Source organism: Carcharodon carcharias, chromosome 13, assembly GCF_017639515.1.
Source record: "Carcharodon carcharias isolate sCarCar2 chromosome 13, sCarCar2.pri, whole genome shotgun sequence".
NCBI classification, from domain to species: Eukaryota; Metazoa; Chordata; class Chondrichthyes; order Lamniformes; family Lamnidae; genus Carcharodon; species Carcharodon carcharias.
In genome coordinates this window covers 56,896,448-56,918,129 of record NC_054479.1, presented here as the reverse complement: position 1 = coordinate 56,918,129, position 21,682 = coordinate 56,896,448, and the positions used below count along the sequence as shown (strand labels likewise).

Sequence of the window (21,682 nt, the reverse complement as noted above, 5' to 3'; positions counted from 1 at the left end):
TTTAAAAATCCAGAGTAATTTTACCACATTTGAGCTAGAGAAATCAATTGTTTTTAATAGCATTTAGAAGAGTCCTTCTGCAAAAAATAGGAACATTTGATTGGATCCTAATGCACGACAACACGAGATTAAGCTGCAGCTTGAACACTGGTCTGAGTCGTACTCATGAAATGCTTTTAGCAAAGTAGATTTAAAAAGGGCTGTCATATTCTAAAATATGATGTCCTTTTTCTCTCACAAACTTCAATGAAACCTACAACATAAAGACTGCTTTCAACAGTTGGGTTCATGAAAAGTATTTGAATACTGTTTTTTTAAAAATCAGGGCATTGATCATTGTTCTTGCAATACAGCAGACATTTCAAACAGGTCTCACACCGAGCATGCTGCACGTCAGCAGCAGTAGTAGACTCACCATGAAGTTCCGAATAGATCGGTGAAAGATTGTTCCATCGTAATACCCCTTTTTGCACAGTTTGATGAAATTTTCACATGCCTTTGGAGTCTATAAAAATCAGAGAAAAGAAACAACGTTATATTCCTGCTACCAAAAAGATGACAAAAAGGGGAAAAGTAGAATATGAGAGTAAACTAGACAGGACTAGAAAAACAGATTGTAAGAGCTTTTACATGTATACAAAAAGGAAGAGAGTAGCTAAAATAAACATTGGTCTCTTAGATGCAGGGACAAGAGGAATTATTGTAGGGAATGAAGAAATGAAGCAGAGTCTTTGAACAAATATCATGTGTCTGTCTTCACAGTAGAAGACTCAAGTTGCAAACCAGAAATAAGGGGATAACAAAGATGCTAAAAAATTAGGAAATTATGTAATTAATATCAACAGGTAAAAGCCACTCGAGAAACTTAAGGGACTAAAATCCAACACATCCCCAGGACCTGATGGCCTACATCCTTGAGTGCGAAAAGAGATAGCTGTAGAGATAGTGGATGCACTGGTTATGATTTTCCAAAATTCCCCAGATTATGTAACAGTCCATTAGGTTGGAAGTTAGCAAATGTAACACTGCTATTCAAGAAAGGAGGGAGAGAGAAAACCGGCCAGTTAGCCTGACATTAGTTGGGAAATTGCTGGAATCAATTATTAAGGAAGTTTTAACAATGCACATAGAAAATCATAGTATGATTAAACAGAGTCAGCATGGTTTTATGAAAAGGAAATAGTATTTGACACATTTATGAGAGTTCTTTAAGGATGTAAAACCAGTAGGGTAGATAAAGGGGAACCAGCAGATGTAGAATAAGATGTAAGCTGTGGGGAGAACTCAGAGAGACTGCAAAGAGGTATAGACAGGTTAATTGAGTGGGCAACAAGATGGCAGATGAAGTATAACGTGGGTAAGTGTGAAATTATTCACTTTGGTCATAAGAATAGAAAAGCAGAATTTCTTTTTAAAGGCATGTAAAAGCTGATGCTCAGAGAGACTCAAACAAGTAACACAAAGTTAGCATGCAGGTACAGCAAGCAATTAGGAAAACAAATGGCATATTAGCCTTTATTGCTAGGGGATTGAAGCACAGAAATAAAGAAGTCTTGCTACAATTGCACAGGGCTTTAGTGAGACCACATAGAATACTATGCACAGTTCTGGTCTCCATGTTTAAGGAAGAGTATACTAGCATTGAAGGTTCACTAGATTGTTCCCTGGGATGAGAAGTCTATGTTCTCTGGAGTTTTAAAAGAGTGAGAGATGATCTCATTGAAACATACAAGATTCTGAAACGCTTTGACAGAATAGACACAAGTTATTTCTGTCGGCTGGGAAATCTAAAATATGGGGGCACATTCTTGGGATAAGTGGGTGATCATTTGAGTGGAGGAGAAATTTCTTCACTTAAAGGGTTGTGAATCTTTGAAATTCTCCACCCCAGAAGATTGCAAATGCTCTGTTATTGAATATATTTAAGGCTTGGGTAGACAGGTTTTTGTTCTCTCACGGAATCAAGCGATATGGGGAGCAGGCACCAAAGAGGAGTTGAAGCCCAAGATCAGCTATGATCATATTGAATGGCGATGTAGGCTTGCTGGGCTTTAATGAACTACTCTTGCTCCTATCTCTTGCATTCCTGTATGTAGTCAAAAACTCCTCTATCAGACTTTCCAGCATCTGCAGCATTTTACTTTAGTTACCATTGCTTATGACATGTGGAGCTGGGAGAATAAAAGAGCATGAGGAAGAATAAGAATGGAGCCAGGAGGATAGAAGAGCATGAGAAAGAGTGACAGCAGATCCGGGAGGATAAAAGAGTGCGAGAAAGAGCACAAGCGGAGTCGGGAGGATAAATGAGCACGCGAAAGAACGAGAGTGGAGCCGGAAGGATAAAAGAGTGCGAGAAAGAGCGAGAGCAGAGCCGGGAGGATAAAAGAGCTAGAGCGAGGGCAGAGCCAGGAGGATAAAAGAGCAAGAGCGGAGCAGAGAGGATAAAAGAGTGAGAGCAGAGTCAGGAGGATTAAAGAGCGAGAGCAGAGCTGGGAGGATAAAAGAGCGAGAGTGGAGCTGGGAGGATAAAAGAGCTAGCTACTGCTGCTCTCCTGGTGTGGGTCTCCGTGGACCAAACAGATTTGAAGAAAATCAAGTGTGATGTCATAGGGAACTAGGTAAGTGACTGGTCGGTGAATATTTTATTTGTTTGAACATAACATAAGAACTAGGAGCAGGAGTAGGCAATTCAGCCTCTTGAGCCTGCTCCGTCATTCATTACAATCATGGATGATCTCATTTCAGCCTCAACTCCAATTTCCCACCCTCTCCCCATAACCTTTCAACCCATTACTAATTAAAAATCTGTCTATCTCCTCTTTAAATTTATTCAGCGTCCCGGCATCCACTGCATTCTGAGGTAGTGAATTCCACAGATTCATGACACTTTGAGAAAAGTAATTCCTCCTCATCTCGGATTTAAATCTACCACCCCTTAGCCTAAAACTAAGGCCTCTCGTTCTAGAATGCCCCAGAAGGGGAAACATCCACTCCACATCTACTTTGTCTATCCCCTTTAGCATCTTATATACCTCAATTAGATCTCCTCTCAACCTTCTAAACTCTAGTGAGTATAGGCCTAAACTGCTCAATCTCTCCTCATAAGACAAGCCCCACATCTCTGGAATCAATCTAGTGAACCTCCTCTGAACTGCCTCCAGTCCAACTACACCCTTCCTTAAGTAAGGGGACGAAAACTGTGTACAGTACTCCAGGTGCGGTCTCACCAATGCCTTGTACAGTTGCAACAACACTTCCCTATTTTTATACTCTATTCCTTTTGCAATAATTGCCAAAATTCCATTTGCCTTCCTTATTATCTGCTGTACCTGCATACCAGCTTTCAGTGATTCATGCACGAGGACACCCAGATCCCTCTGCACTGAAGTATTCTGAAGTTTCTCTCCATTTAAGTAATAAGTCACCTTTTTATTCCTCCGACCAAAATGGATAACCTCACACTTATCCACGTTAAACTCCATGTGCAAAATTTTGGCTCATTCACCTAAACTGTCCATATCCATTTGTAAATTTCCTATTTCTTCACTGCAACTAACTTTCCCCACGTATTTTGGTGTCATCTGCAAATCTAGCGAGAGTACCTTCTATCCCTGAATCCAAGCCATTCATATAGATTGTAAATAGTTGGGGCCCAAGGACCGACCCCTGTGGCACCCCACTAGTTACAGCTTGCCATCCAGAAAAAGACCCATTTATCCCGACTCTCTGCTTTCTGTTGGTTAGCCAATCCTCTATCCAAGCTAATATATTAGCCCGAACTCCATGTGATCTTATCTTGTATATTAATCTTTTGTGTGGCACCTTATCAAAGGGCTTCTGGAAGTCCAGATATACCACATCTACAGGATCCCCATTATCCACTTTGCTTGTCACATCTTCAAAGAGCTCTAGCAAATTAGTCAAACATGATTTACTCTTCATAAAACCATGCTGACTCTGATGGGTTACATTCTGAATTTCCAAATGACTTATTATTACTTCCTTAATAATGGATTCCAACAATTTCCCAACGTTAAACTAACTTGGTCTATAGTTTCCTACCTTTTTCCTCCCCCTTTTTGAATAAGGGCGTCATATTAGCGTTTTTCCAATCCACTGGAAAATGGATCCAGGGAATTTTGGAATATTATAGCCAATGTATCCACTATCTCTGCTGCCACTTCCTTTAAGACCTTGGGATGTAGGCCATCAGGTCCTGGGGACATGTCACCCTTTAATCCCAATAGTTTGCTCAGTACTTTTTCTCTAGTGATGGTGATTGTCCTAAGTTCCTCCTTCTCTATATCCTCTGCACTACCTGTTACTATTGGGGTGGTACTAGTGTCCGCCACTGTGAAAACTGAGGCAAAATATTGATAAAGCGTCTCTGCCATTTCTGCATTCCCCACTATTAACTCCCCAGTCTCGTCCTCCAAGGGACCAACATTCACTTTAGCTACTCTCTTTCCTTTTATATACTTGTAGAAGCTTTTGCTATCAGTTTTTACATTTTGCACTACTTTTGTTTCATAATTTACCTTTGCTCTTTTTATTAATTTTTTTAGTAACCCTTTGTTGATCTTTAAAAGTTTCCCAATCTTCCAGCCTGCCACTGACCTTTGCAACTTGCTATTATTTGCTTATTTATCTTTTAATACTGGTACAATTTATTGCTAACTGCAAGGTTGTCTTCATAATAAGATGAATTAGGATTCAGTGGTGTTTAAAGTATAAGAAGTAAAATAAGGTCCCTAACCTACACTTAAGATTCTTTAACGAGAGGAAGAAAAATTAAAGGGAGTAATTTAAGGGTAGGTCATGGCAGGGCAGCCCAGCCATGTGGAATGCTCTTCCTATGCAACGTGGGAAGTCGGGACACTTCCAGTATCCAGGGTGATGACGTGTGCAGGAAGTGTCTCCAGCTGCAGCTACTTGAAATCTGCGTTTTGGAGATAGAGCTGCGGCTGGAGTCACTGTGGAGCATCCAGACGGCTGAGATTTTCGGGATAGCACGTTTGGCAAGTGGGTCACATCGCAGGTAAAGAGCGCACAGGCAGAAAGGGAATGGATGACCGCCAGACAGAGTAAAAGAACTAGGCAGGTAGTGCAGGAGTCCCCTGGGTCCATCTCCCTCTCTAACAGATTTCCCATTTTGGAGACTCTCGTGGGGAGATGGTTTCTCAGGGGAATGCAGCAAGAGCCAAGTCCATGGCACCACGAGTGGCTCAGCCACTGGGTGGGGGCGGGGAGTGGAAAGAGCAATAGTGATAGGGGATTCTATCATAAGGGGAACAGACAGACGCTTCTGTGGCCACAGACGTGACACTAGGAAGGTATGTTGCCTCCCTGGTGCCAGGATTTAAGGATGTCACTGAGCGGCTGCAGGACATTCTGAAGGGGGAGGGTGAACAGCCAGAGGTTGTGGTCCACATCGGTACCAATGACATGGATAAAAAGAGGGATGAGGTCCTGCAAGCAGAACATAGGAAGCTAGAAAATAAATTAAAAAGCAGGACCTCAAAGGTAGTGATCTCAGGATTACTCCCAGTGCCACGTGCTAGCAAGATCAGGAATAGGAGAATAGACTAGATGAATGCATGGTTGGAAAGATGGTGTGGGGGGAGGGATTTAAATTCCCGAGGCACTGGGACCAAATCTGGGGAAGATGGGACCTGTACAAGCTGGACGGATTGCACCCCAGCAGGACCGGGACCTATATCATCATAGGAATAGTCGCTAGTACTATGGGGGAAGTTTAAACTAGAGTGGCAGGGGATGGGAACCTGAGCAGGGAGACACAAGAGAGGGAAACAAAGATTGAATGAAGGGCAGAAAAGTAGAAAGCAAAAGTGGAAGGCAAAGGGCTAGCAGCAAATAGGGTCATAGTACAAAAAAAAGTGCTAAAATGTGAAAAAGACAAATCTAAAGGCACCGTATCTCAATGCACAGAGCATTCACAATAAGATAGATGATTTAACGGTGCAAATAGATGTGAATGGGTACGATATGATTGTGATTATGGAGATATGGCTGCAGTGTGACCAAGATTTGGAAATGAATATCCAAGGATATTCGATATTTAGGAAGGCCAGGCAAAAAGGAAAAGAGGTGGGGTGGCATTGTTAGTTAAGAATGAAATCAGTGCAACAGTGAGAGAGGATATTGACTCAGAAAATCTAGATATGGAATCGGTCTGGGAGGGCCTCAAAGCAACAAGGGGCGGAAAACATGAGTGGGAGCTGTCTACTGGCCTCCAAACAGCAATGATAAGATAGGGAACAGCATTAAACAGGAAATTAGAGATGCATGTAACAAGGGTGCTACAGTAATCATATGTCATTTTAATCTGCATATAGACTGGGTAAACCTAATTAGCAATAATTAGTGGTGGAGTAATTCCTGGAGTACATGAGAGAAGTTTTTTTTCAGCCAGTATGTTGAGGGTCAAACTAGTGAACAGGCTATCCTAAGTTTGGTATTATGCAATGAGAAAGGGTTAATTATCTTGTTGTGCATCGTCCTTTAGGGAAGACTAATCATAATATATGAGAATTCTTCATTAGGATGGAAAGTGAAGTAGTCCAATCTGAAACAAGCGGCCCAAACTCTAAACAAAGGAAACTACAAAGGATTGAGTGGCAAATTGACTACAATAGATTGGGGAACTTCATTAAAAGGCATGACGGTGGATAGGCAATTGCTAATCTTTAAGGAACTAATGCATGCATTGCAACAGTTATACATTCTTTTCTGGCGCAAAAACACAACAGGACAAACGACCCAACCATGACTAACAAAAGAATCCTTTTTGTTTTTATTCATTCACGGGAAGTGGGCTTCACTGGCTGGGCCAGCATTTTTGCCCATTGCTCATTGCCCTTGAGAAAGTGAGCTGCCTTCTTGAACTGCTGCAGTCCATGTGGTGTAGGTACACCCACAGTGCTGTTGGGAAGAGAGTTCCAGGATTTTGACCCATTGACAGTGAAGGAACAGCGATATAATTCCAAATCAGGATGGTGAGTGACTTGCCGAGGGCAACTTCCACGTGGCGGTGTTCCCATCTATCTGCTGCCCTTGTCCTTCTAGATGGTAGCAGTTGTGGGTTTGGAAGGTGCTATTGTAGGAGCCTTGGTGACTTCTTGCAGTGCATCTTGTAGATGGTACACACTGCTGCTACTGTGCATCAGTGGTGGAGGGAGTGAATGTTTGTGGATATAGTGCCAATCAAGTAGGCTGCTTTGTCCTGGATGGTGTCAAGCTTCTTGAGTGTTGTGGGAGCTGCACTTATCCAGGCAAGTGGGGAATATTCCATCACACTCCTGACTTACGCCTTGAAGATGGTGGACAGGCTTTGGGGAGTCAGGAGGTGAGTTACTCGTCATACGATTCCTAGCCTCTGACCTGCTCCTATAGCCACAGTATTTATATGGCTATTCCAGTTTAGTTTCTGGTCAATGGTAACCCCCAGGATGTTGATAGTGGGGGATTCAGTGATGGCAATGCCACCAAACATCAAGGGGTGATGGTTGGTTTCTCCCTTGTTGGAGGTGGTCATTGCCTGACACTTGTGTGGCACTAATGTTACTTGCCACTTATCAGCCCAAGCCTGGATATTGTCCAGGTCTTGCTGCATTTGGATATAGACTGCTTCAGTATCTGAGGAGTCGTGAATGATGCTGAACATTGTACAAACATCAGCGAACATCCCCACTTCTGACCTTATGATGGAAGGAAGGTCATTGATGAAGCAGATGAAGATGGTTGGGCTGAGGACATTACCCTGAGGAACTCCTGCAGTGTTGTCCTGGAGCTGAGGTGGCTGACCTCCAATAACTACAACTATCTTCCTTTGTGCCAGGTATGATTCCAACCAGTGGAGAGTTTATTCCACACCCGCCCCCCCCCCACCCCGATTCCCATTGACCTCAGTTTTGCTAGGGTTCCTTGATGCCACACTCGGTCAAATGCAGCCTTGATGTCAAAGACAGTCACTCTCACACCTCACCTCGGGAGTTCGGCTCTTTTCTCCATGTTTGAACAGAGGCTGTAATGAGGTCAGGAGCTGAGCGGCCCTGGCAGAACGCAAACTGGACAACAGTGAGCAGGTTATTGCTAAGCAAGTGCCACTTGATGGCACTTTTGATGTCCACTTCCATTAATTTACTAATGATCGAGAGTGGGCTGATGGGGCTGTTATTGGCCGGGATGGATTTGTCCTGCTTTTTGTGTATAGGAAATACCTGGGCCATTTTCCACATAGCCGGGAAGATACTGGTGATGTAGGTGTACTGGAGCAACTTGGCTAGGGGCGCGGTAAGCTCTGGAGCACAAGTCTTCAGTACTTTTGCCGGAATGTTGTCAGGGCCCATAGCCTTTGCAGTATCTAGTGCCTTTAGCCGTTTCTTGATATCACGTGGAGTGAATCAAATTGGCTGAAGGATGGCATCTGTGATGCTGGGGACCTCCACTTGGCACTTCTGGCTGAAGATTGTTGCAAATGTTTCAGCCTTATCTTTTGCACTGATGTGCTGGGCTCCTCCATCATTGAAGATGGGGATATTTGTGGAGACTCCTCCTCCAATGAGTTGTTTAATTGTCCACCACCATTCAGCACTGGATGTGGCAGGGCTGCAGAGCTTAGGTCTGATCCGGTGGTTGTGGGATCGCTTAGCCCTGTCCATAACTTGCTGCTTATGCTACTTGGCATGCAAGTAGTCATGTGTTATAGCTTCACCAGGTTGACACCTCATTTCTGGGTATGCCTGGTGTTGCTCCTGGCATGCCTTCCTGCACTATTCATTGAACCAGAGTTGATCCCCTGGCTTGATGGTAATGGTAGAGTGGGGGATATGCCGGGCCATGAGCTTACAGATTGTGTTTGAGTACAATTCTGCTGCTGCTGATGACCCACAGCGCCTCATGGATGCCCAATCTTGGGTTGCTAGATCTGTTCGAAATCTATCCCATTTAGCACAATGTTAGTGCCACACAACATGATGGAGGGTATCTTCAATGTGAAGGCGGGGCTTCGTCTCCACAATGACTGTGCGGTGGTCACTCCTACCGATACTGTCATGGGAAGATGCAATGGCGGCAGGCAGGTTGGTGAGGATGAGGTCAAGTATGGTTTTTCTCTGTTGTTGGTTCCTTCACCACCTGCCACAGACCCAGTCTGGTAGCTATGTCATTTAGGACTCGGCCAGTTCGATCTGTAGTGGTGCTACCGAACCACTCTTGGTGATGGACATTTAAGTCCCCCGCCTAGAGTACATTCTGAGCCCTTGCCACCCTCAGTGTTTCCTCCAAGTGGTGTTCAACAAGGAGGAGTACTGATTCAACAGCTGAGGGAGGGCAGTACGTGGTAGTCGGCAGGAGGTTTCCTTGCCCATGTTTGGCCTGATGCCATGAGACTTCATGGGGTCTGGAGTCGATGCTGAGGACTCCCAGGGTAACTCCCTCCTGACTGCATACCACTGTATGGTATCTCTGCTGGGATGATGATGGTGGTGTCTGGGGCATTATCTGTAAGGTATGATTCCGTGAGGATGACTATATCAGGCTGTTGCTTGACTAGTCTGTGAGATCACTCTCCCAATTTTGGCACTAGTCCCCAAGTGTTGGTAAGGTGGACTTCATAGAGTCGACAGGGCTGAGATCGCCATTGTCATTTCCGATGCCTAGGTCGATGCCAGATCATCCATCTGGTTTCATTCCTTTTTTGTGACTTTGTAGCGATTTGTTACAATTGGGTGGCTTGCTAGGCCATTTCAAAGGGCATTTAAGAGTCAACTGGAGTGGGTCTGGAGTCACATGTAGGCTAGGGTAGGTAAGGGTGACAGATTTCCTTCCCTAAAGTACATTGGTGAACAGATGGATTTTACAACAATTGACAATGATTCCATGGTCATGATTAAACTTTTAATTCCAGGTTTTTACTGAATTCAAATTCCACCACCTGCCGTGGCGGGATTCGAACCTGGGTTCCCAGAGCATTATCGAGGGTCTCTGGTTCACTAGTCCAGCGACAATACCACTACACCATCACCTTCCCAAAATAAGAATAGTATTTGATCCAAAGACGAGTCATATAAAGTTGCTAGAAAAAGTAGCAAGCAGGATTGGAAGCAGTTTAGAATTCAGCAAAGAAGGACCAAGAAATTGATTAAGAGGGAAAAATAGAGTATGAGAGTAAACTTGCAAAGAACATATAAGCGGACTGTAAAAGTTTCTAAGTACGTAACAACAAAAAGATTAGGGAAGGCATATGTAGGTTCCTTACAATCCAAAACGGGAGAATTTATATGGAGAACAAGAAAATGGCAGAGCAGTTAAACAACTACTTTAGTTCTGTCTTCATGGGAGGCGACACAAATAACTTCCCAGAAATGCTAGGGAACAAAGTGTCTGGTGAGAAGGAGGAATTGAAGGAATTTAGTATTACCAAAACAAAAGTACTGGAAAAATTAATGAAACTGAAAGATGATAGATTCCCCAGGGCCTGATAATCTACGATCTAGAGTACCAAAGGAGGTGGCCAAGGAAATAGTGGATGCGTTGGTTGTCATCTTCCAAAATTCTGTAGATTCTGGAACAGTCCTAGCAGATTGGAGGAAGGCAAATGTAACCCCACTATTTAAAATAGGAGGGAGGGAGAAAACAGAGAATTACAGACCGGTTAGCCTACCATCAGCAATAGGGGAAATGCTGGAGTCCATTATAAAAGATGTGATAACAGGACACTTAGAAAATATCAACGGGATTGGACAAAGTCAACATGGATTTATGAACGGGGAATTCAGTTTGACAAACCTGGAGTATTTTTTTTGAGGATGTAACTAGTAGAATAGATAAGGGAAAACCAGTGGATGTAGTGTATTTGGATTTTGATAAAGTCCCACATAAGAGGTTAGTATGCAAAATTAAAGCACAGGGTATTGGGGGTAATACATTGATATGGATTGAGAATTGGTTGACAGACAGGCAACAGAGATTAGGAATAAATGGGTCTTTTTCGGAGTGGCAGGTGGTGACTAGTGGGGTACGACAGATATCAGTACTTGGGCCCCTGCTAGTCACAACATATATCAATGAAATGTAATATTATCAAGTTCGTTGATGACACAAAACTAGGCGGGAATGTGAGTGGCGATGGGGATGTAAAGAGGCTTCAAGATGATTTAGACAAGTTGAGTGAATGGGCAAATACATGGCAGATGCAGTATAATGTGAATAAGTGTGAAGTTATCCACTTTGGTAGGAAAAACAGAATGGCAGAGTATTATTTAAATGGTGATAGATGATGGGAAATGGGAAATGTTGATGTATAAAGGGGCCTGGATGTCCTTGCCCACCAGTTACTGAAAGTGCAAGCATGCAGGTGCAGCAAGCAGTTAGGAAGGCAAATGGTAATTGGTCTTCATTGCAAGAGGATTTGAGTTTAGGGAAAGGATGTCTTATTGCAGCTGCACAGGGCCTTGGTAAGACCACACCTTGAGTACTGTGTGCAGTTTTGGTCCCTTTACCACAGAAAGTTTATACTTGCCATAGAAATAGTGCAAAGAAGGTTCACCAGACTGATTCATAGGATGGCAGGATTGTCGTGTGAGGAGAGTTTGGGTCGACTAGGCCTGTATTCACTGGAGTTTAGAAGAATGAGAGAGGATCTCATTGAAATGGATAAAATTCTGACAGGACTGGACAGACGGGATGCAGACAGGATGCTTACCCTGGCTGGGGAGTCTAGAACAAGGGGTCACAGCCTCAGTATGGGGTAAGCCATTCAGGACCGAGGTGAGGAGAAATTTCTTCACTCAGAGGTTGGTGGACCTGTGGGATTCTCTATCATTGAAGGCCATGGAGGTCAAGTCACTGAATATATTAAAGGAGGAAACAAATTCCTAGATACTAAAGGCGTCAAGGGGTATGGAGAGAGAGTGGAAGTACGGCATTGCGATAGAGAATCAGCCATGAACATATCGAATGGAGGAGCATGCTTGAAGAACTGAATGACCTAATCCTGCTTCTATTTTTGATGTGGAAGTTTGAGTAAACCAGGGGTATAATTGTAAATACTTTAATGTCAACTGGCATTGGTGTAGGACATGCTGACCTGCAGAAATGACTTCCTGCACAACCAACATAAAATAAACTTATCTCCACTTTTGTTGGAATCAGCAATTTGGACTTTGTAATTTCAGTTATCAGAAATACAGACTGTACTTCAGATGGCTGTATACATAATTTCACATAGTTATTGCTCCTTCTCTAGCTTAGAAAATTGCTTAAAATAGCATCAATACAGTAGTCACTTTTTTATACCTGAATGACAAGCATAAGATGGAGGTTACAACTTATAATTAGGAGTTTGAGTCCCCAACATTAATAATCTGTGCCTCAGTGTTGTCAGGGGAGATGATGGCACAGTGGTAATCCAGTAACTAGTAAACCAAAGGCCCAGGCTAATGTTCTGGGGGACATGGGTTCAAATCCCATCATAGCAACTGGTAACATTTTAATTAGTTAATTAATTTTTTAAAAAAAGTTAGTCGATGGTTGTAAAAACCTATCAGGTTCACTAGTGCCCTTTAGGGAAGGAAGTCTGCCGTCCTTAGTTGGCCTGGCCTACATGTGGCTCTAAAGACCCTTAAATGCCTAGCAAGCCATTCAGTTGTGCAAAACTGCTCCAGAGTCAAAAAAGAATGAAACCAGACCAAGGTACTGGAAACTACAACAGCATACCCAGCCTTTTCGACTCTGCAGAGTCCTCCTTGCTAACAATGGGAGGCTTGTGCCAAAAGTGGGAGAGTTGTTCCACTGACTAGTCAAGTGACAGTCTGAAAGTCATACTCACTAAATTGTACCTTACAGACAATGTCCCAGAACCACCATCACCATCCCAGGGTATGTTCCAACCCACCAGAGGTGGCGGCACAGTGGCATATAGTTGGGAGAGAGTTGCCCTTGGAGAATTATATTCAAGCAAAACCACAATCTAATGGCCCAGCATATCCCTCACTCTACCATTACCATCAAATTGGGGGAATCAACCCTAATTCAATGATTCAGTGCAGGAGAAATGCCAGGAGCAGCACCAGGCTCACCTAAAAATGAGGTGTGAACCTGATGAAGCTACAACACAGGACTACTTACATTCCAAATAGCAGAAGCATCATGTAATAGACAGAGCTAAGCGGTCCCACAACCAATGGATCAGAGCAAAGCTCTGCGGTTCTGCCATGTTAAATCGTGAATGATGGTGACAATTAAACAACTAACAGGAGAAGGAGGCTTGACTAACATCCACATCCTGAATGATGGGGATGCCCAGCCCATCAACACAAAAGACAAGGCTGAAGCATTTGTAACCATCTTCAGCCAGAAGTGCCGAGTACGTGATCCAAATTGGCCTCCGCTCAAGGTCCCCAGCCAGTCTTCAGCCAATTAAATTTACCTCAAGGAAGGGCTGAAGGTACTGGACACTGCAAAGGTGACGGGCCCTGACAACATTCCGCCTGTAGTACTGAAGAGCTGTGCTCTGGAACAAGTTGTGCCCAGAGCCAGGCTGTTCCAGTGTAGCGACAACACTGGCATCTACTCAGCAATGTGAAAAATTGCTCAGATATGTCCGGTCCACAAAAAGCAAGACAAATCTAACTCAATCAATTACCGCCCTATCAGTCTAAACTTGATCATCACTAAAGTGATGGAAGGGGCCATTAACAGTGCTAACAGCTGGCATTTGCTTGGAAATAATCTGCTCACCGACACTGCTAACCTCATTACATTCTTGGTCCAAATATGGACAAAAGAGCTGAACTCCAGAGATGAGGTGACTGCCCTTGACATCACGACTGCATTTGCTGGCATCAAGGCACCCTAGTAAAACCGGAGTCAATGGGAATTGGTGAAAACTCTCCACTGGTTGCAGTCATACCAAGTACAAAGGAAGATGGCTGTGATTGTTGGAGGTCAATCATCCCTGTCCCAGGACATATCCCAGGGCATCACTGTAGGGGTTCCTCAGGGTAGTGTCCTAAGCCCAACCATCTTCATCTGCTTCATCAATGATCTTCCCTCCATTATAAGGTTAGAAGTGGGATGTTCTGTGATGGCTGCACAATGTTCAGCACCATTCACAACTCCTCAGATACTGAAGCAGATAGTGTCTTTACATAGCAAGATCTGGACAACATTCAGGCTTGTATTAACAAGTGGCAAGTACATTCGTGCCACACAAGTGCCAGGCAATGACCACCTCCAACAAGAAAGAATCTAACCATCGCCCCTTGACATTCAATGGTATTACTATTGCTGAACCGCCACCACCCCACTATCAACATCCTGGAAGTTACCGCTCAACAGAAACTGAACTGGACTAGCCATATAAATACTGTGGCTACAAGAGCAGGTCAGAGGCTAGGAATCGTGCAACGAGTCTCCTGATTCCCCAAAGCCTGTCCACCATCTACAAGGCACAAGTCGGGAGTGTGATGGAATACTCTGCACTTGCCTGGATGAGTGAAGCTCCAACAACTCAAGAAACTCGACATCATCTATGACACCTGCTTGATTGCCACACCATCCACCAACTTAAACATTCACTCCTCTGCCACTAACGCACCGTAGCAGCAGTGTGGCCACATACAAGATGCACTGCAGCAACTCACCAAAGCTTCCTCAACAGCACCTTCCAAACCCATGGCCTATACCACCGAGAAGGACAAGGGCACGAGATGCGTGGGAACACCATCACCTGCGAGTTCCCCTCCAAGCCACGTACCACCCTGACTTGGAACTATATCACTGCTCTTTCACTGTCGCTGGGTCAAAATTCTGGAGCTGCCTTCCTAACAGCACTGTAGGTGTACCGACACCGTACAAATGGGGGGAGGTGATGGCGTAGTGGTATTGTTGTTGGACTAATGATCCAGAGACCCGGGATGATGCTCTGGGGACCCGGGTTCGAATCCTGCCACAGCAGATGGTGGAATTTAGATTCAATAAAAATCTGGAATTAAAAGTCTAATGATGACATGAAATCATTGTTGATTGTTGTAAAAACCCTAATGTCCTTTAGGGAAGGAAATCTGACGACCTTACCTGGTCTGACCTACATATGACTCCAGACCCACAGCAATGTGTTTGACTCTTAAATGCCCCCTGAACAAGAGCCATTAATGCTGGCCAGTCCCATGAATAAAAACAAAATGGCCTTCAGCAGTTCAAGAAGGTGGTTCACTACCACAATCTCAAGGGCAGCTAGGGATTGGCAACAAGTGCTGGCCTAGCCAGTGACATCCACATCTTATGAAAAAGAATATAAAAACAGGTAGTCAGCATAATGGGAATAAATTTAAATAAATAAAGGATTATTGGCTCCAACAGCATTTTAACCAAAGTTAACCAAGTTAACCAATGTCATCCACAAAATAAAACAAGCAGACTGCTTTTCTACAGTACTTACTCCTTATGCCACAGCCTCTGGTCTCTGCAAGTAACAATGTATGGAGGAGGAAATGTGTAAATAACACATTGAAACAGCACTGAAAAAAATTCCAATCAATATTGTCCCCTCTAAAATGTAGGCCTGAGTTGAATCTAGGTGATGTCACTGAAGCTGAACAAGAGAATGTTGAGCACTTCCCATACCTCTTTCAAAAGGCTACCACTTATGAAGAAATCCAACACTGGATCAGCTCAGCCTTCTACAAACTATGGCAGCGAGGGTAAGATAACAAAGACCTTCTCAAGTCAACAAAAGTCCTAATATACCGAGAAGTAGTTGTCACCATACTCCTGTACTGTATATCAGTGACACATAAAAGTGATAGAGAGAAATTCCATTACCAATACCTCCACTGCATTCTCCGGAATCAATGAGAGGTCTGCCGAACAAATGCTCGTGTCCTTCTTGAAGCTAGCTCCGCAAGCATTCATGCAAATCTCCTGCAAAATCACTTTTGATATACTGGACATTGTGTCCAGATGGCTGAAAAGTGTCTCCCCTGCCAGGTCCTGTTTTCTCAACTCTCAAATGGCCAATATTTCAGGGGAGGACAAAGAAATCACCCTGAAGCTCCCCTTGAAGTATAGCAGTTTTGGTATTAATGACTGGGAGGAGCTTACTACCAACTGTTCAAAATGGCAACAACTTGTCCATCAAGCTACATCACACTGAATCACAGCATCTTAGAGAAAAGACACAGCAGCGGCAGCAAAGAAAAAGAAGCAAATGCTGCCCATGACCTTCTGGGTCATCCTGCCCCAGGTGCCTAAATATTTGTAAGTCAAAAACTGGGTTTAGTCACATGAAGACACATTGCAGAAACTTGCGACCTTAGTAGACATCAGCCTTGAAATGAGGAGCAGCCAGCAACAATGACAGCAGGAGTGTGTTCCAGCTATGACAGGTTAGCTCACTAAAAATATGGTGAATGCAGTACTGATTAGAAGTAAATGCAACACAACAATGCACTGATTGATAAGTTGATCTATTGCTAATTTACCAGAGATAAGAATTCTCTACATACATACAGATAACCAAAGGCAAAAGCAAAATGTTAGTCATACCTATTATTTTTGGGAGACTAAGAACGTAGCAACATCATAACCCATTCATCTGCCCCTCATCACCTTGAGCCTGTTCTGCCATTCAATTAGATCATGGTGAATCAGTATTTTAATGCCATCTACACACTTTGAAGAAATGCTTCCTGATATTACCCCTGTACAGTTCTAATTTTAAGGATATGTCTACTCCTTAAATGTAACCCAAACCATTTTGTACAATGCACTCAAGCTCATCATTTTGCCTGGCTGTAACAAGATCAACAGTGCATCAAAAGAGTTTACATTGCACATATTTGCCAAAGACAGTGGTCTACCTACATCACACCCAGAAAGCATCAACTTACAGTAAAAAAAAGTTTTACATGAGAACATTATTGAAAGAAAATATACTCTGATAAAGAATCTTTATTGCATTATAATACACTAACAGTTTTGCAGTTCTATACCTCCCCATTACATAGCAGAGTAGATTTGTGAGTATAGTGCAATCTTTTCAAAACAGTGAGAAGAATCAGAGAGTAATGATAGGGATTTTACCAAGTTTTGTATCACTGAGCTATTAGAGCAGCTGAGAGAGCTAAGCTTGATCTTGCTGGGATAAGGGATTGAGGCATAAACAAAATCCAAGTTAAAATCATGATGGAGTGAGCATTGAAAACTAATGTGCATTCAGCGAAGAAGCAGGATTTATTGTAAACCTATCCAGGAGCTCAGTGGAATAGAGTATTTACTGCATGCAGCATCCTTCACATTCTTTGGAAATTAGTTTCCATTGGTACAAATGGGAGTCATAATCCCACAGGTAATAAAAACTCAACAAAGACAATCTAGCTTTAAGTAAATTCATACCCTGGGTGTCAGGTGATTTTTCTCCATTTTGCTGGAACATAGCCTCAATCTGAGACTATCCCACAGTTCTCTGCCTTGGTAAGACAGCAGTGTGATTTAAGGTAACAGCAAGACAGCAGAAACATGATACTAACACCACTGGTACAAAAATCTATTTGGTAAATCTAGCTCCAAATCACTACAGATCAGGCAGATAGCAAGAGACAGGTCAGGAGAGAGTCATTAAAGTGGAGGTTGAACTTCTTTCCAAAGCTCTGCCTGCAACAATTAATTGTTCATTTAACTGCTACACACAAATGGAAAGTATGCCAAATTTTTACTGAACTTCTGCCAAGTCAATTTGGAGCATTATATTGCCAAAGGGGCTGTTGTCAAGACCAGTGTGCCCTCTAACATGCATGCATGTGTGGCTGTGCAGCAATCTGGAACGTACCACGCATTGAAATAAACAGGCCACTCAGAACTTTGTTAACTCATTGGGAGAAATTTCCAGCAAAATCTAAGTCATGACTTTTATATTATAAACTACCCATGGACAGAGAAGTAGTGTTCAGAGGATTTTGTAACCCACCCAATACAGAAAAGTGCAGAGGGAGTACTGGCCAAGACAATACCAAATACATGGCAGCTCTAGGTCACAGCTCTGATGGTGAATTTTCACACATTGGTCCAGAAAATGGCACTGTGCACACAGAGTGGATTGTAATCCTTTCTCATGCTTCCAGCCCTGTCAAAAAGCTGCATATCATTGTGCAGGGCCAACATGGCTATATCAAGTTTTCAGTCCAAGATAGTGTACTTGGAAAGTCCCCTTTGGGATGTGAATACTTTTGAATGCATTAATTAACAAGTAGCTTACAATAACTTATTGCTGTCAAAAGCCAAAATTTCACAATTCATTGTCATCTATATCTGTTGTGCTCAATGTTAATTGTATATTAATTGTTTTTAATTGTAAGCAGGTGGCAGGCATTAACTGGGAATTTACTTGAGCCTGATAAATATGCAGAGACTAAAACTGTGTTTGTTGGAAATGGAGGTGCAGCTTGCAATATGTAACTCTGTAAATAAATGCGTGTGTGTGTAAAACTTAGCTCCAGGTCTATCCTTCATGAACTGGCTTTCTGGAGTAGTACACAATGCAAATAACAAAGGAGACCTCTTTCCCAAAGAATACATGTTACACAAAATTATAGATTTATACTATCGTATGACCAAAAGCCTATTTTGATACTGTAAGAATCATTTCCTGTCTTGCTCCTGTTGCAAATTTAAACTGCAGGGTGGATTTAGCAACAACTGTGCAGCTGCATCAAAGCCAGCTGCAAAACTTTTCCGATATTGGAAAAAGATGCTATGGGTCAGGACTGTTAAAAAGAACATTGGATCTTTTTATGGACTGAGTTTACCCCAAGCCAAAATAAAATGCCACTTCCCGTGACAAACTGCGTCACTGACAGTAATTTATCTTTGCCTGGGAACAAATCATTCTTTTAGAGCCTGAAATGACACTCCTCCTCCAATGATTACACCCTCAAAGCGTGCCTGACTTTGAAGACAATCTTATAAGAATAAATTGGTTACTAAATTGCTCTGGTAATGGAAACAAACTTTAATAAGAGAGCTTTGCACTCACTGAAATGTTTAAATGGGAAATATGGATATTAACTTTAGCATATGAGTTATCGACAGATCACAAATTTATGGGTTATAATAACCTATGAGCATGACAAATTAACCGGTGAGCCACTTATTTCTAAATAGATAATTGATTGTACTCAGACTGCATTGAATGGGTGGAGCAAGGTCACGAACTACGGCACTGTTCAAACTGAATAGTTGGATTTCTATTTTTTTTTAAGTGACTGCATTTGGAATCCCTCATTTTCACATGCCAAAGCACAAAGCTAGCCAATAAATAGAACTGTTGAATATATGAAAATCAGTGTGAACCAACACAGCAGTTGATGGATCTTTCCCATTCTTTTGTGGCTTCATTTGTTTGTATAGTTAAAACATGTACAGGATAAGAAAATTCTTTGTATCTAATGAAAAATTGCCTTCCACTTAAAATCAAATCCCACTGTTAGTGTTTACATTTCCCTAACATAATTTCCTCATGATATATTTTTGTGCATTTGTATCAAACTCATTGTCGCTGAAAAGAGAGATGTTACCAAAGCGTTTCATCTCGTAGTAATCATGACAATTGCAAGAATGACAAATTTCAAACAATCTCAACAATTTATGCTATAGGAGAAAAAGGTACAGATAGTTTAGCAAGTCGACTTTGATTGGCTAAGGCATTTTTAAAAATTCGTTCAGGGGATGTGATCATCACTGGCTAGACCAGTATTTATTTCCCATCCCTAATTGCCCTTGCGAAAGTGGTGGTGAGCTGCCTTCTTATACCACTGCAGTCCATGTAGTGAAGATACAACCAAAGTGCTGTTAAGGGGGGAGTTCCAGGATTTTGACCTAGCAAAAGTGAAGGAACGGCGATATATTTCCAAATCAGGATGGTGTGTGACTTGGAGGGCAACTTCCATGTGGCGGTGTTCCCATCTATCTGTTGCCCTTGTCCTTCTAGATATTAGTGACCACGGGTTTGGAAAGTGCTGTCTAAGGATGCTTGGTGAGTTCCTGTAGTGAATCTTGTGGATGGTACACACTGTTGCCACTGTTTGTCGGTGGTGGAGGGATTGAATGTTTGTGGATGGGGTGCTAATCAAGCAAGCTGCATTGTCCTGGAGGCTGTTGAGCTTCTTGAGGTTGTTGGAGCTGCAAGTCAAGAGTATTCCATCATACTCTTGAATTGTGCCTTGTAGATGGTGGACAGGCTTTGGGGAGTCAGGAGGTGAGTTACTCACTGCAAGATTCTGAGCCTTTTACCTGCTCTTGTAGCCACAGTATTTATATGGCTAGTCCAGTTCAGTTTCTGGTTAATAGTAACCCCTAGGTGTTGATAGCAGGGGATTCAGTGATGGCAATGCCTTTAAATGTCAAGAGGTGATGGTTAGGTTCTCTTCTGTTGGAGATGGTCACTGCTGGGCACTTCTATGCCATGAATATTACTTGCCACTTGTCAGCCCAAGCCTGGATATTGTCCAGGTCTTGCTGCATTTGGACATGGACTGCTTCAGTATTTGAGGTGTCGTGAATGGCACTGAAAATTGTGCAATCACCTGCAAACATCTCCACTTCTGACCTTACAATGGGAACAAGGTCATTGATGAAGCAGCTGAAGGTGGTTGGGCCGAGGACACTATCCTGAGGAACTCCTGCAGTGGTATCCTGGAATTGAAATGATTGAGATCCAACAGCCACTTCCTTTGTGGTAGGTATGACTCCAACCAGCAAAGAGTTTTCCTCCTGATTCCCATTGACTCCAGTTTTGCCAGTGCTCCTTGATGCCACACTTGGACAAATGCTGCCTTGATGTCAAGGACAGTCACTCTCACCTCGAGTTCAGCTCTTTTGTCAATGTTTGAACCAAGGCTGCAATGAGGTCATGAGCTGAGTGGCCCTGGAGGAATCCAAACTGAGCATCAGTGAACAGGTTATTGCTAAATAAGTGCCACTCGATATTGATGACCTCCCATCAATTTACTGACAATCGAGAGTAGACTGATGGGGTGATAACTGGCTGAGTTTGATTTCTCCTGTTGTGTGTACAGGACATACCTGGGCAATTTTCCACATTGCCGAGTGATGCCAGTGTCGTAGCGGTAATGGAAGAGCTTAGCTAGGGGTGTGGCAAGTTTTGAAGCACAAGTTTTCAGTGCTATTGCCAGAATATTATCAGGGTCCATATCTTTTGCAGTATCCAGTGCCTTCAGCCGCTTCTTGATATCATGTGGAGTGAATCAAATAAGCTGAAGACTGACATTTGTGATGCTGGGGGCCTGCGAAGGGGGCTGAGAGGGATCGTCCACTCGGCACTTATGGCTGAAGAATGCTGCAAATGCTTCAGCCTCATCTTTTGTACTGATGTGCTGGGCTCCCCCATCATTGAGGATGGGAATATTTGTGGAGTCTCCTCTTCCAGCGAGTTGTTTAATTGTCCACTACCATTCATGACTGGATGTGGCAGGATTGCAGAGCTTAGATCTGATCTGTTGGTGCTTGTGCTGCTTGGCATGCAAGTAGTCCTGTGTTGGAGAAAGTAAGGAGGAACAATAGGCCCCCCAACTCCTGGGTAATTCAAAAAAGGTGCAAGACTTACACACATTCATTTTGTTTGCAGGGAACGGATCCTAGTGTA

The 21,682-nt window shown here is 43.0% G+C and overlaps 1 protein-coding gene across 1 annotated transcript in view; it reads right to left on the bottom strand.

Annotated features, from left to right (window-relative positions):
* ppil2 (peptidylprolyl isomerase (cyclophilin)-like 2) overlaps positions 1-21,682 on the bottom strand; it is a 415,520-nt gene that overhangs the window by 162,440 nt on the left and 231,398 nt on the right. Inside the window, exon 13 of the mRNA XM_041202829.1 lies at positions 416-505. Within this exon, the coding sequence (XP_041058763.1) occupies positions 416-505 (90 nt within the window). The remainder of the gene's footprint in view (positions 1-415; positions 506-21,682) is intronic.